Source organism: Pseudorca crassidens, chromosome 15, assembly GCF_039906515.1.
Source record: "Pseudorca crassidens isolate mPseCra1 chromosome 15, mPseCra1.hap1, whole genome shotgun sequence".
In the NCBI taxonomy this organism is placed as follows: Eukaryota; Metazoa; Chordata; class Mammalia; order Artiodactyla; family Delphinidae; genus Pseudorca; species Pseudorca crassidens.
In genome coordinates this window covers 16,716,552-16,730,728 of record NC_090310.1, presented here as the reverse complement: position 1 = coordinate 16,730,728, position 14,177 = coordinate 16,716,552, and the positions used below count along the sequence as shown (strand labels likewise).

Genomic DNA, 14,177 nt, shown 5'->3' with positions numbered 1-14,177 from the left:
GTGCATGGGCTTCAGTAGTTGTGGCACGTGGGCTCAGCAGTTGTGGCTCACGGGCTCTGGAGCGCAGGCTCAGTAGTTGTGGTGCACGGGCTTAGTTACTCTGCGGCATGTGGGATCTTCTCGGACCAGGGCTCGAACCCATGTCCTCTGCATTGACAGGCGGATTCTTAACCACTGCACCACCAGGGAAGTCATGAGGGACTTTCTGGTCTGAATTTTATGATAAATATTAGCCCTCTGCTCTTTTTTCAAACCAATATATCAGTTCAACTAAAAAATACCCTTGGATTGCAAGTTAAGCTTTTTAATGCAGAAATAACCGGAATGTGGAACAAAAATAGGACTGCAATCCTCTTTAACCTGTTTCAAGTTTTTGTGTTGATCAAAACAGCCTCACTGGAAAAAAAAAAAAAAAACAGCCTCACTGTTCTCAGTGACAGATTTGCTAAGTGTTATAAATTCATAATTCAAAATGAATTTGTATAAATAAAAAAATGCTTCGGTCTGCTTCATTAATCAACTTGGTGTACCATTTCATTTGAAAAAACAATTTTTAAAAATGTTTGAGGGAAGATTTAAAAGAATCAAAGGAAAATCTCCTATGTTAAAGTAACTTATTGGCAAAGAAATAAACATAAATCAAGACATATTTCTCGAACCAAAATCAGCTATTTAGTCAAAATAAATCTATAGTTTTTCTGGAGCTAAAATAGGTTCCTGAACACTAATGATACATCTTCAAGTCACACCTGCTACATAACTTATTCTTTTTTTTTTTTTGGCCGTGACGCGCAGCATGTGGGATACATAGTTCCCTGACCAGGGATTGAACCGGGGTCCCCTGCAGTGGAAGCGTGGAGTCTTAATCACTGGACCGCCAGGGAAGTAAGTCTCTCCACAACTTATTCTTGCAATGAATCATTTTAGAGTAGATCCTGGAAAAAACCTGAGCTTATCACATTCAAGCAATCAACTGTCAAGGTTTATTTCATATGGGTTCTTGAGGCAGAAGTTTGTGAACTTGACAATTACAGGCCATACATCAAAGCCTGCTGAAAGCAAGTCTCTGACTCCCCAGAGAATCCAACCCTATCTCCATTCCCAGTCCCATCAACCTCACCCCTCCCAGCTCCAACCCTAGCTAACATTCCCAAAGAAAGTGGAAAGACAAAAGTATCCACAAAAATCACAGGATGATAGTCTCACCTGATTTTGTAAATGATGGTTATACGAAAAAGGAAACTCTAAAACCTAATAATCCAGTGGCACACCAGGTGTTTCTCAGCAAGAAAAAATAACATGCTGTTTGCATTTTCAATCATTTCGATAACTGCAACAGGAATACCTACCCCATGGGGTGTTAAGAGGATCAAATGAAATGCTCCATGTAAAACTGATATGTAAACTCCACGAGGTTATCTAATTCACAGTTATGGCTGTTATCATTTTTATTTGGTCTCAGATACCAAATGAAAACAGACCAAAGCAAAACAACAAAAGTGGTCAGGCCTACTTTGAAACTGGAGATTCATGCCTTCAGGCTTAAGGGCTTTGTCCCAAACATTATCCAGTGGCGCTTTTTTCTAACTGGATTTCAAAACAAAACTATCTTGAGGAGAAGAAAAGAAGGGTGAGACTTTTCCAGGATCATACAATCAGAACAGAGCTATAAGGACATAAAGGAGGGCTTCCCTGGTGGAGCAGTGGTTGAGAGTCCGCCTGCCGATGCAGGGGACAGGGGACACGGGTTCGTGCCCCGGTCAGGGAAGATCCCACATGCCACGGAGCGGCTGGGCCCGTGAGCTATGGCCACTGAGCCTGCGCGTCCGGAGCCTGTGCTCTGCAACGGGAGAGGCCACGGCAGTGAGAGGCCCGCGTACCACAAAAAATAAAAATAAAAATAAAAGACATAAAGGATATGTTCAAGACCTGCAAATGGTTGAAGGATATTGGAGAATTAGCCCCATTTGGCAAGAAGGCCACTGGACCCTTTGCTAGCTGTTTTAAGCAGGTGGTGAAGCCAGAATCCAGACGGCAGTGGGTTAAGAAATTAGTGGCCTACTGAAGCCCGCGTGCCTAGAGCCCATGCTCCACAACAAGAGAAGCCACTGCAATGAGAAGCCCGTGCACCCCAACAAAGAGTAGCCCCCACTCGCCGCAGCTAGGGAAAGCCCACGCACAGCAAAGAAGATCAAAAATAAAAAATAAATTTATAAAAAAAATTAGTGGCAAGTAAGTATCAATACATGGGAATATTCCATACAGACTGCACTTTCAAGTTATAAAAGGACAAAGACATTTTAAAAAAAAAGTGTCATGGTGTGGTAGGAAGAGAGGTTTCAATTCAATTCCCAAAGGCTATTCAAGCAATGCTCTGATTAACTGATGAACAACATTCAGGATTCAGAGACACCTGACTGCTTCCCATCTTGGACTTGGGATTTAAGACCCAGATCTTGCAGAACTAAAAGACAAGGTTAGCTTAAAACCAAGCGAGGCACATTCACACACACAAAAAATTTCAGTTACGTGACAGACATAAAATGTAAGCAGTAAAACAATAAAACTTCTAGAAGATAATACAGATCATCCTCATGACCCCGGGGTAGGGAAAAAATTCTTAGAAACACTAAACATAAAGGAAAAGATTGATAAATCGGAATATTCATCAGATGGCACAATGAAGAGAGTGTAAAAGAAAGCCATGAAATGGGAAAAGATGTCACCAATATGGATAACAGAGAACTCCTATCAGAGTATAAAATAACTTCTACAGATCAATAAGGAAAAGATAAATGACTCAATTTTTTCAACAGGCAAATAGTTATTAAAGAGGATATCCAAAAAGCCGATACATAAAACAAGTGCTCAACCTCATCAGTCATCACAGAAATGTAAATTAAAAACAAGACAGTGCTACAAATCTACCAGAATGGCTAAATTTTTTTTTTTTTTCCAGAATGGCTAAAATTTAAAAGACAGTAACAAGTATTGGTGAGTATGCTGAGCAACTGGGACATGCACACACTGCTGCTGGTGGGTCTATAAACTGGCGTAACCATTTTGGAAAATGAACATATGCATACTTTATGATCCTGTAATTCTACTCCTTGACAATATATCCAACAGAAATTTGGATACCCCACAAAACGTACACAGATATTCACAGCACCATTATCCATAATATCCAAAAAGTCTAAAGAACCCAAATGTACATCACCAGTGGAATGGACAAATAAGTTGTAGCTTATTCACCAGGAAGATATTATAAGACAACAAGAATGAATGAACAGGTACTTCCGTAAGTAGCGCAGTGGTTAAGAATCCGCCTGCCAATGTAGGGGACACGGGTTCGAGTCCTGGTCCGGGACGATCCCACATGCTGCGAAGCAACTAAGGCCGTGCGCCACAACCACTGAGCCCACGTGCCGTGATTACTGAAGCCCGTGCGCCTAGAGCCCGCGCTCTGCAACAAGAGAAGCCACAGCAGTGAGAAGCCTGAGCACCACAACAAAGAGTAGACCCCGCTCGCCACCAACTAGAGAAACCCCGCACGCAGCAACGAAGACCCAACACAGCCAAAAATAAATAAATTTTAAAAACAAAAAGAATGAATGAATATTGCTTCATACAACAACATGGATGAATTTCACAATGTTGAATTAAAGAGGCCAAAACACATCCTTCATTATTCGTCTTATATTAATTTTTAAAAACAAGCAAAACAAATCCATGGTGTTATAATCAGAATAGTGGTTATTAACCTCTGCAGAGGAGGGATTCTGGGATGCTAGTAATATTATGTTTTCTTGATCTGAAAGTTACACCAGGATGACTGTGCACTTTTCTGTAAGTACATATACACAATTTTTGAAACTTAATGTTATACTTATTTTTAACATTCAGGTTGGTATTTGCAGACTCTGATTTCAGAAATTGTGTTTTTCCTCTATTAGCACGATTATTAAGAGCAGTTGGGAGGCCTACAGGTGAAGTCTGAGCATGAGACTCCTGGATTCCTAGGAATCATCACCGATTTGTCTTCAAAGCTCCAAGGGTGACAACAGAAAGTATTATAATCCCATAAGTCTATGCTTCCCCTGGGCTCACCTCAACAGCAAATTAAAATCCTTAGGATGATGAATTAAAAGTGGCTCAGAATACATACACTCTCGGAGACCTATGTATATATCTAAAAACTCTTTTGTGTTCCAAAAAGAGTTAAAATCTGCCAAGTGGAGCTTTCAACTATGCCTGCCTTGACTTTATCTGCATTTTTATTGCACTGCTCATGGTCCAGCAGTTCAGAGACTATGCTGTACGACTGACTCATTTATTAAGGAACTACTAAGTCAACCAAGACTCACAATCACCTAATAAATTATAAGAAAAATTGGCAAGAAGGGCAAGGGCCACATAATTTGAAATCTTCTTTGACTTTTCCCTCAATACCACTTCTACCAGGCCCTAATCACCCCCTGCCTAGATTGCTGTAACTTCTTTTACCTAGTCGTCCTGATGTCAGCTTTCCCAATTCCAATCCAATCTGTACTTCATTACCAGATAAATACTCCTAAATATCCATTTTCTGCCCCAATTATTCTAAACCTAGCTTTAAAGAGGCTTTGAATCTGGTCCAACTGAGACACTCAGCTATCCACTCAACAAATAAACTCAATATTCACTAAGTAACTGATACTGCATTAGGTCCTTGAGATACCAGGATGAGTAAGACTGTCCTTGACTTCAAAGAACTGGAGATGGCATGGGGGGTGGGGGGGGCGGGGAAGAAGGGTAGAACCTATGAATAAAAACGTAGAATGTGATGGTCTACATCCTATAGTAATGACATATATATAAATGGCTTTAGGAGCCTAAACAGAACTAACTCTGTCTGAGGGAGACAAGAAAGCTTCACAGAGATGATAATATACATTGGGATTTGAAGAATGCAGAGTTTACTAAGAAGAAAGAAGGAAAGCATGCCTGATTCACCATTACTCACCACAGGAAGCCATCACTCCACTCTGAATACTCATGGTCTCAGAACAAATGTCTATTCCCATCCTGCATTTGCTCCTGGGTCTGCAATTCATAGTTCAACCTTCATGAAATTTCTTACGAAGTTTACAGTGCAGATCCCCTCCTTGTTTTCATCTTTTGTCTTTTCTTGTAATCGGTATCACAGAATTTTGCCCATGGCACTGTTCTCTGCTCATTTCGGAATGGCACAATGAAAGAGCACAGGCTCTGGTGTCAGGTTCCTTGGGTTCGAATCAGAATGCACCTTGGCCTAGTTATGTAACCTATTACTCTTTCTCCTCTTGTGCAAAACTGGGGATAAGAGAAACTAACACACGGGGTTGTTCTGAGGATTACATAAAATAATCTATGTAAGGCATGTAGTAAACCTAATGCCAGGAATAAAGTAAGAGTTGAAAGTCGTATCTGTAACTATTAATAATTCATAGATATTAGGCCTCTCTAACCAGAACATGAACTGTCTGGAAAGAGATTCTGCCTAATATGTTTGTACTTCCTGTAACGTCCAGTATGGACTGGTACTCAAATATTTTACAGACCAAATTCAGGAGAGTAAAAGGAACAAGTAGACTGTTAGTATCAGTTTTATTTTCTCAGGAATAATGGTAATTCCCTCCGAATTCAAGATACATATGACTCTGTTTAAATTTCCCCCTTTAAGAGCTCTGATCAGGGCTTCCCTGGTGGCGCAGTGGTTGAGAGTCCGCCTGCCGATGCAGGGGACGCGGGTTCGTGCCCCAGTCTGGGAGGATCCCACATGCCGCGAAGCGGCTGAGCCCGTGAGCCATGGCTGCTGAGCCTACGCGTCCGGAACCTGTGCTTCGCAATGGGAGAGGCCACAACAGTGAGAGGCCCGCGTGCCACACACACACAAGAGCTCTGATCAGAATGACCTTTGCTCACAAGCACTCAATGAATACGTTCTGAAAACCAGGAGACTGCTAATAATTTATCTTAAAAACACTGAGACTGATGATGGGTAATATGGTGCTTTGTTTGTTAAGACACCTAGATGACAGTTTTCTCAAATCCTGATTAAATCTGTAATGTTTTACCTAATTGCCTCTATAACACCCCTCTCTAACACATAAACTTTTTATAAAATAGATACTGGGGAAAAAATGACTTTTTTTTTTTTTTGTGGTACGCGGGTCTCTCACTGCTGTGGCCTCTCTTGTTGTGGAGCACAGGCTCCGGAAGCGCAGGCCCAGCGGCCATGGCTCACGGGCCCAGCCGCTCCGTGGCATGTGGGATCTTCCCGGACTGGGGCACGAACCCGTGTCCCCTGCATCGGCAGGCGGACTCTCAACCACTGTGCCACCTGGGAAGCCCAAAATGACTATTTTTTTAAAGAAGGTTTTTATCAAGCTTTTTGCCAGGAGTCACGTTTTGTCTATCCTTCAAGGAGGTGAATCACATGAGCCTTCTGTATTCAGGTTCATGCTTCCTTGATAGTAAACCTAAAAAAATGACGGCGAGCATAGCGGAGTTCCAACTCAAATACTCCTGTGGCATATCTAGAACAGTTTTACTACTCTATTTACTTATACATAAAGAACGTTTCTGAGAAAAGTGATTCTATACTAACTGCTGACCAAGGTTAAAAATAAAAAGTATGCAAAACATACCTGGTGTGTTACAACAGACACCATTAGCAAAGAAATTCAATCTCACATAAACTCTGGGAGCTAACAGGATTACCATGGATGCCTAAACTCTCAAAAGAACACTCTCATTCTTCCCTATACCCTTCACCACTGCAAAGAAAACAGACAAGGGAAAAAAATCTCTTTGGCCTTTAGGCCTGCATATAAGTAGAGATGAAATACTAAGCTTAAAATAACACACAATGGGAATCAATGTGACATCTATCCATCCCCTCCTGCAGTCAGCTCAAAATGCTAAGAAGCGCACCAAGGAAGCCCCAGGCAGGAGAAGAATACGCAGAACAAGTCTTCTTCCCACCTTTCCCATCACTGCTCTTTGTGTCTCAACCTGCAGATACTGTCCTTTTAAAAAACAAACTAAACACACCATGATGAAGTAGAACTCTCACTATTTCTCTGAAAGCAAATTGGTAAAACCAGTTGAATCTTCAAAGTCTGACACTCAGAAGTGCAGTCACCCTGGGGGTGTTGAACGCTTCCACCAAAGACAGAGGGGAGACAAAGGGTACACATACACAGTGAAGTAATTAACTCTAAAAGTTATATACCGGGCTTCCCTGGTGGCGCAGTGGTTAAGAATCCGGCTGCCAGGAAGGTTAAGCTGGGACGAAGTAAGAGAGTGGCATGGATATATATACACTACCAAATGTAAAACAGATAGTTGTGGGAAGCAACCGCATAGCACAGGGAGATCAGCTCGGTGCTTTGTGTCCACCTAGAGGGGTGGGATAGGGAGGGTGGGAAGGAGACGCAAGAGGGAGGAGATATGGGGATATATGTATATGTATAGCTGATTCACTTTGTTATACAGCAGACACTAACACACCATTGTAAAGCAATTATACTCCAATAAAGATGTTAAAAAAAAAAAAGAATCCACCTGCCAATGCAGAGGACACGGGTTCGAGCCCTGGTCCGGGAAGATCCCACGTGCCGCAGAGCAACTAAGTCCGTGCGCCGCAACTACTGAGCCTGCGCTCTAGAGCCTGAGAGCCACCACTACTGAGCCAGAGTGCTGCAACTACTGAAGCCTGAACTCCTACAGCCCATGCTCCGCAACAAGAGAAGCCACCGCAATGAGAAGCCCGCGCACCGCAACAAAGAGTAGCCCCTGCTTGCCTCAGTTAGAGAAAGCCCGCGTGCAGCAACAAAGACACAACACAGCCAAAAATAAAAATAAATAAAGTAATTTTTTTTAATTTAAAATTAAAAAATATAAAAGTTATATACAAAAGTTGCAAGGAAAAAAAATATTTTCTACTGGGCTTCCCTGGTGGTGCAGTGGTTGAGAGTCTGCCTGCCGATGCAGGGGACATGGGTTCGTGCCCCGGTCCGGGAAGATCCCACATGCCGCGAAGGGGCTGGGCCCGTGAGCCATGGCCGCTGAGCCTGTGCGTCCGGAGCCTGTGCTCCGCAACGGGAGAGGCCACAACAGCGAGAGGCCCGCGTACCGCAAAAAAATATATATATATATTTTCTACTGAAGGAAAGACATGGAGAGCCACACCATGTTCCAGGAAAGCAAGGCCGGGGCAGATGCACTTACCACAACTCTACGAACACATGACTGGAACTAACTACTAAAGTTATACGTGTGCCTCGAAAGGCTCCTGGTTGTCTCACCTACAGCTTAAATCTGAACAATATTTGCCCTTTGAGAATAACTACAGACGTAACTTTGAATGATATCATCATGCAGATACTTAATATTTGATTAAAACATATACTGTGGCTGTATCTAAACATAACTCTAATCACTAAAAGGCACCTATCTGCTTTAGTCTAAAACTACTATAAAGGTGATCAACTACAAGACATTCCCGCCCCTCCCACCCCCAGTATTTCTTGGGTTTGCAGAAAGTGCCCAGTCAGATTCTCCGTCCCTTCCATGAACAAAAGGATCTGTTTACTGCTGAGGACCAGGAGTCAGGAGCAGGATGACTGCCAGTCATCTGGGCCAGAAAGCCCAATGGGTCCCACTATGGTAGTGAGAAAGCCAAAGCAGTATATTCGGTCCCTATGGGGACCAATTAGAGGAAACATCTTGTACACAGAGGACAGTGTGTTTTATGCTGGGAAAAACCAATCCACCCACTACTAGACAAGCTATAATAACAAGAGGCACCAATTAGCTACGAATGGACAGGTGCCCTGGTTTCAAAATTTTCCAGCAAATCTAAAGAAAACTACAGAGTCATGACAAATAACTGTCATTCCTGATTCTAGACTAGATCCTGTACTGGAGGGAAAAAATGCTATAAAGGACATACTGGGCCAACTGACAAAACTGGAATACAGACGGTAGATCAGATAAAAGTACTGAATCAATGTTAAATTAATTAAAGTTGACAACTGCACTATGGTTATGTAAGAGAATATCCCTATTAGGAAATATACTATCTAGGGGCAATGGACCATGATGTAGGCAACTTACTCTCAAATGATTCAGAAAATATCGTGTGTGTGTATATGTATGTATGTGCATAAATATACATAGAGAGGAAGTGCAAATAATAAAAGCAATCATGGCAAAATGTTAACAATAGGTGAGTTTGGGCTAAAAGTGTAAGAGTGTTCTTGGTACTACTCCTTCTTTGCAAGATTTGTCCAATTGGAATTTTTCCAACTAAAAAATCTCATCTGTTGGATTGGTACTCTCCACCTTGCTCCTCACTGCTCCAAGCTAGCTGGTCAAAGAGGAAAGAAAAAGTGACAAAAGAGTACAATAAGAAGGAAAGGATTATGTTACTCTCTCAGATGCCAGATTTATTATCTCACACTGTTTCTGAAAAAGGATAATACATAGCCTAGACATTAAAAATTTTGCATCTGCTGGTTGGACAAGAACCACATCCCACTAAGAGCTAAAATACGTACAGCTTATACACTTACTTATTTATATTCTAGTCCGAAGGCTTTAATTAGACAGCCAAAGAAGCAAATGATAAAAATAGTTATTCTGCAAGAAACTGCCTAAAATAAATGTGTAATACAGCCAAGAACAGGCTCTCTTCACAATCCCATCTGCTTCTCTTTCCCAGGTACATATCCCAGGAGGATGAATGTTTATACCAGCATGCCTAGTCAATTAAACTCAAAAGATACTTAGTGAGCACATTTAACACAAGGCATGCTACCAAGAATTCCTAAAAGAGGACCACAGAATCTTAAGAGAGAAATAAACAAACCCCAGAGAACAGCAAGTCCAACCTCATTTTACAGATGAGGAAAATGAAGCTCAGAGTATCTTGCCCAAAGTCAGCCAGCTATTGGTCAAGTCACTGGGCAGGGCCACCAGAGTCCTTTCCCAGCGACGGCTCCTCTACCCCTTAAAGAAGCCCAGAGAAGTTCTGCTCCAAGGGCTGTGGGAACGATGAATGAGCTGGCATTACCCTGCATTTGATGAAATCAGGAAATGAATGGGTGCAAGGTTGATGGACCACCATAAAAACACACTGCAGGGCTTCCCTGGTGGTGCAGTGGTTAAGAATCTGCCTGTCAATGCAGGGGACAAGGGTTCAAGCCCTGGTCTGGGAAGATCCCACATGCCGCGGAGCAACTTAGCCTGTGTGCCACAACTACTGAGCCTGCGCTCTAGAGCCTGCGGGCCACAACTACTGAGCCAGCGTGCTGCAACTACTGAAGCCCATGCTCCTAGAACTCGTGCTCTGCAGCAAGAGAAGCCACTGCAATGAGAAGCCCGCGCACCTCAAGGAAGAGTAGCCCCCACTCGCTGCAACTAAAGAAAGCCCGCGTGCATCAGCAAAGACCCAACACAGCCAAAAATAAATAAATTAAAAAAAAATACTGCAAATCTGAATCACAATTAACACTACAGCTCAAATGTAAATAATTTCATTTCACTGCTGTTACCACCTGCACCATTTAAGAGCAAGTCTCTTGTAAACCCATACCACCTTCCTCCTGAATTACTCCCAGAATGGCCTTTTAAATAAGTTAAAATAACATGTTTGTAATTTTGGCAAAAATCTCCAGACTATATTACAGACTGTTGGAATCTGGGGGAGCATAATCATTTCCCTTCTCTCACCCTCCCTGGTTCTATCCATTGATATACAGTCTCAAGAGATCAAGTACAGGTCAAAGTCTAATGTCCTCCTCAGGACGGGTAAAGCTGCAACCCCTTTCTCGTTCTAAACTGCCCTGGCCCGCCCATGCCTAGCCACGAGGGGAAGGCGGGACACAGAGGAAGACAAGGTTCTCCTGAGAGGAAGCAAGTGAGAGGGCACAGGCACAAAGCTGGGCAGTGTTCTGATGCAGTCAGTGACCTTGCACCTAGTAGATACGGGCCTTGGTGCTGGGCTCCCCCCAGTGCAACCATCAAGAGATCAATCACTCTTGTGGGAAGAAAGAAATGCGAAGAGGGAGACAGGGCCCAGAAGACTGTGCTCCAGTACTGCTCCCACTTGGGGTACAGACGACAATCCCCTGAATGTGCACCAAAGCAGGAATGAGGGGACACAGAGAAGGTGCTTTTTACACGAGCAATGACAGAACTAACAGGCTGCATGGGAACCAATGCTACCACTGAGAGGTCCTCAGCCACAGCCTGGCAGGCAGAGAAAATACCAAGTGAGAGCCGGCCCCAGCTCCAGAATACAGCCTGCATAAATTTGGGCAAATCCTGCCAGCTCTTGGAGCATCCTTGGTACTAAATGCAATCAGGTGTGTGTACTGCATGTTGATTATAAAGCACTATGTAAATGTTGGCTAATACAGTAGTTCCTCTCTCACTACAGGTTTCTCTTAGCCCACCCTCATGTTTGGATTTGCTTTTATAAAGGCAAAGTCTCCTAAGTTGTCATCAGCTTGTCCCTCTCAATACACCCAGCACCACCTTAATGCTGTAATTCTTAATTTATGATCAGTCACATTACCCTAAGGCTCTCCAAGTATCACTGCCGACTGCCAAAGGGTGCTTATGTATCCCACACAACGTAAACAATGATGCCCACGGGAGCAGCTGCTGAAGGACCTTTGACGGTGCTACATTCTGCAGGAAGTGTGATGCTGCTACACAAGCAGAGATCTGCGTTCAGTAGGAGGTGACTCTTCCTGACTGGGGAGTTCTAAATGCTCCTCCCATCACCATAGATGACTACTAGTCACCAAGAAAGAAGACACCACATGCTCTGGTGAGAGCAACTCTCTCCACCAGGGACTATCCTGGGTGCTGGGTTCTGCACAGCACTATTAGTCGATGCAATTTTCTTAAGTTTTACTTTCAATAGTATGCTTGGTAATCACAACTGTGATTTTTAAAAAGCTGTAACTTTTACAATATGGAAAGCTATCGTAATATTGAAACTATTCATGATTCTCTTCCTCCACCCCACTGAAGATTCACTGGGTTAGAAGACAGAACAATGGCAGTTCTGGGGATGTTTTTTTAGGAGTGGGGGAAGTGGAGGTGGGAGGTACACAGGAGAAAGGAAATGGATACTTAGCTCCTGTCCAACTGTCTGATCCTGCCAGGAATCCTGGCCTTGCTCACATCCCTGGATAATGAAGGGATGACTCAAGAAGCAGCCTTCTATCAGCCTCCAAACCCCACGCAACAAGCATAATTAGCTTGAGACGGGAGCATGTAACCACCCTTCCTACAGTTCCCAACCGACCCTGCTAGGACATGGGGGAAAGGAGTAGAAACAGAGGTAAAGATAAAGCGCTGCTTTTGATTCCCACCTCCCAGCTCTGCTCCTTCACTCTGGGCAACAGCCCAAAGCCAAGGACTAGAAATTCCACACCATTCCACCTGAACGTGCCCTTCCACCATACAGCTGGCTGGGTACTCCCTATCCTGGGAATGCCTTAAAATGAATTGTCACAGCGTAACTGTGAGGGGTGTGGACTCTGGAGTCAGCCTCAGGTCTGTATCTGACCTCTAACTTTACCACTTTGTGCATGACCTGGCACAAAGTACTTAACGTCTCTGAGCCTCAGTTCTTCACCTGCGAAGTGGATTTACAACAGCTCCCCACCAGGTAGCTGTGAGAAGTAAATGACATAACACACAAAAACCCCTTGGCACCTTTAACTATAAATGAGCAGAACTCTTTCACTATATATTTCACTGATGAGTCAGTAAGCTTTAAAAAAAGGAAGAAACCAAATAAACAAAAATCCCACATAAGTCAACTAAATGCTCAAAAAAATTCCAAGAATGCCACCGTCTTCACTTTCATTTTTATAGTGATCAACCTACCAGTGCCGCACACAAAGAATAAAAGAACAGCACCATTGTCTTCCAGGCTTCTATTTGTGTTTGGGACAACATGGGTTGGAATTAGATTCATGATTCCAGCAGCAAAAGCTGTCTGGTCTTTTTTTTAAGAAAAACATATTACATAGAATCCCAATACATAAAATAGACTCCATCAGAGACTGCTTAATTAATGGGGCTGAAGGAGGAGAACCCAAACGCCTATCCAGCATTTGGGATACCTCCAAGAAAGTACCACATTAAAATTCCTCAGAATTAAAGCCCTTCCAAAAAAAAAAAAAAAAAAGCCCTTCCAGCTTCGATTCAGGTTCTACCAAGTCTGGCAAGTTTTCTTCAGATAATAAATGGTTTATAAAAGACTGGTTTGCAAATTCTCCCTCAAGTATCTTTCAACTGCAAGCCTCTCACCACCACCCAGGGGCTTTGCCACCTGACCATCAGGGGTGATCAAGTCACCCCATCACCTGGCCCTGACCTGCCCCTTGGACGTCACCATCCCCATGCTCCCTCTTCCAGTTTCCTCAACCACCCTGTGCCCCAGCCAGACCCAGCTTCTCCACATAACAGCTCCATGTCTTCACAGATGCCATTCCTGCTACCTAGGATGCACTTCTCTACCCAGAAAACTCCTACCTATGCATTAAGACTCCTTGAAAATGGCACCACCTCTGTGAAGCCTACTGAAGTTCCCCCGGCAGGGCCGGCCATTCTTTGTGGGCTTCCTAACATTACACTGAACACGGTGAACTGAAATGACCTCTTTCACACAACACTGGCGAGATCATAAACCAGTGCCACCACAATGGAAGACGATTTAGCAGTTATCTACAAATTTTAAATGCATAGACAACTTCACCCAGCGAATATACTTACAGCAATTTTTTTTTTTCCTCCAAAAGTTTATGTGTGAAAGGACCTTCAAGTCAACACTGTTTGTAAAACAAAAGATTGGGAACAACCTAATTTTCCATCAAAGCAAGACTGGTTAAATAAGGTACATCCCTATCATGGAATACTATGCAATAGTGAGAACGCTCTATACACATAGGTATGTGGAACTACATCCAATACATTAAAATTTTTTAAAAGGCACGAAACAGTGTACCAGTATGTACAGTATGCTACCCATTAGTAGAGGCAGAGTAGGGAATATGAAAATACACACGCTTTTCTTTAAACTGGTAACGGTGGTTGCCTCTAGAGAAGAAAATGGGGTTCTGGGG

General features: G+C 43.1%; 1 protein-coding gene across 4 annotated transcripts in view; it reads right to left on the bottom strand.

The window, feature by feature from the left end:
- XPO6 (exportin 6) overlaps positions 1-14,177 on the bottom strand; it is a 107,074-nt gene that overhangs the window by 74,054 nt on the left and 18,843 nt on the right. For 2 of the 4 annotated variants that reach the window (XM_067706302.1, XM_067706301.1), the window contains exon 2: positions 3,298-3,466. The exons of the other annotated variants lie outside the window; for them this stretch is intronic. In XM_067706302.1, the coding sequence (XP_067562403.1) occupies positions 3,298-3,381 (84 nt within the window). In that variant the 5' untranslated portion in view covers positions 3,382-3,466. The remainder of the gene's footprint in view (positions 1-3,297; positions 3,467-14,177) is intronic. 4 annotated transcript variants of the gene reach the window in all.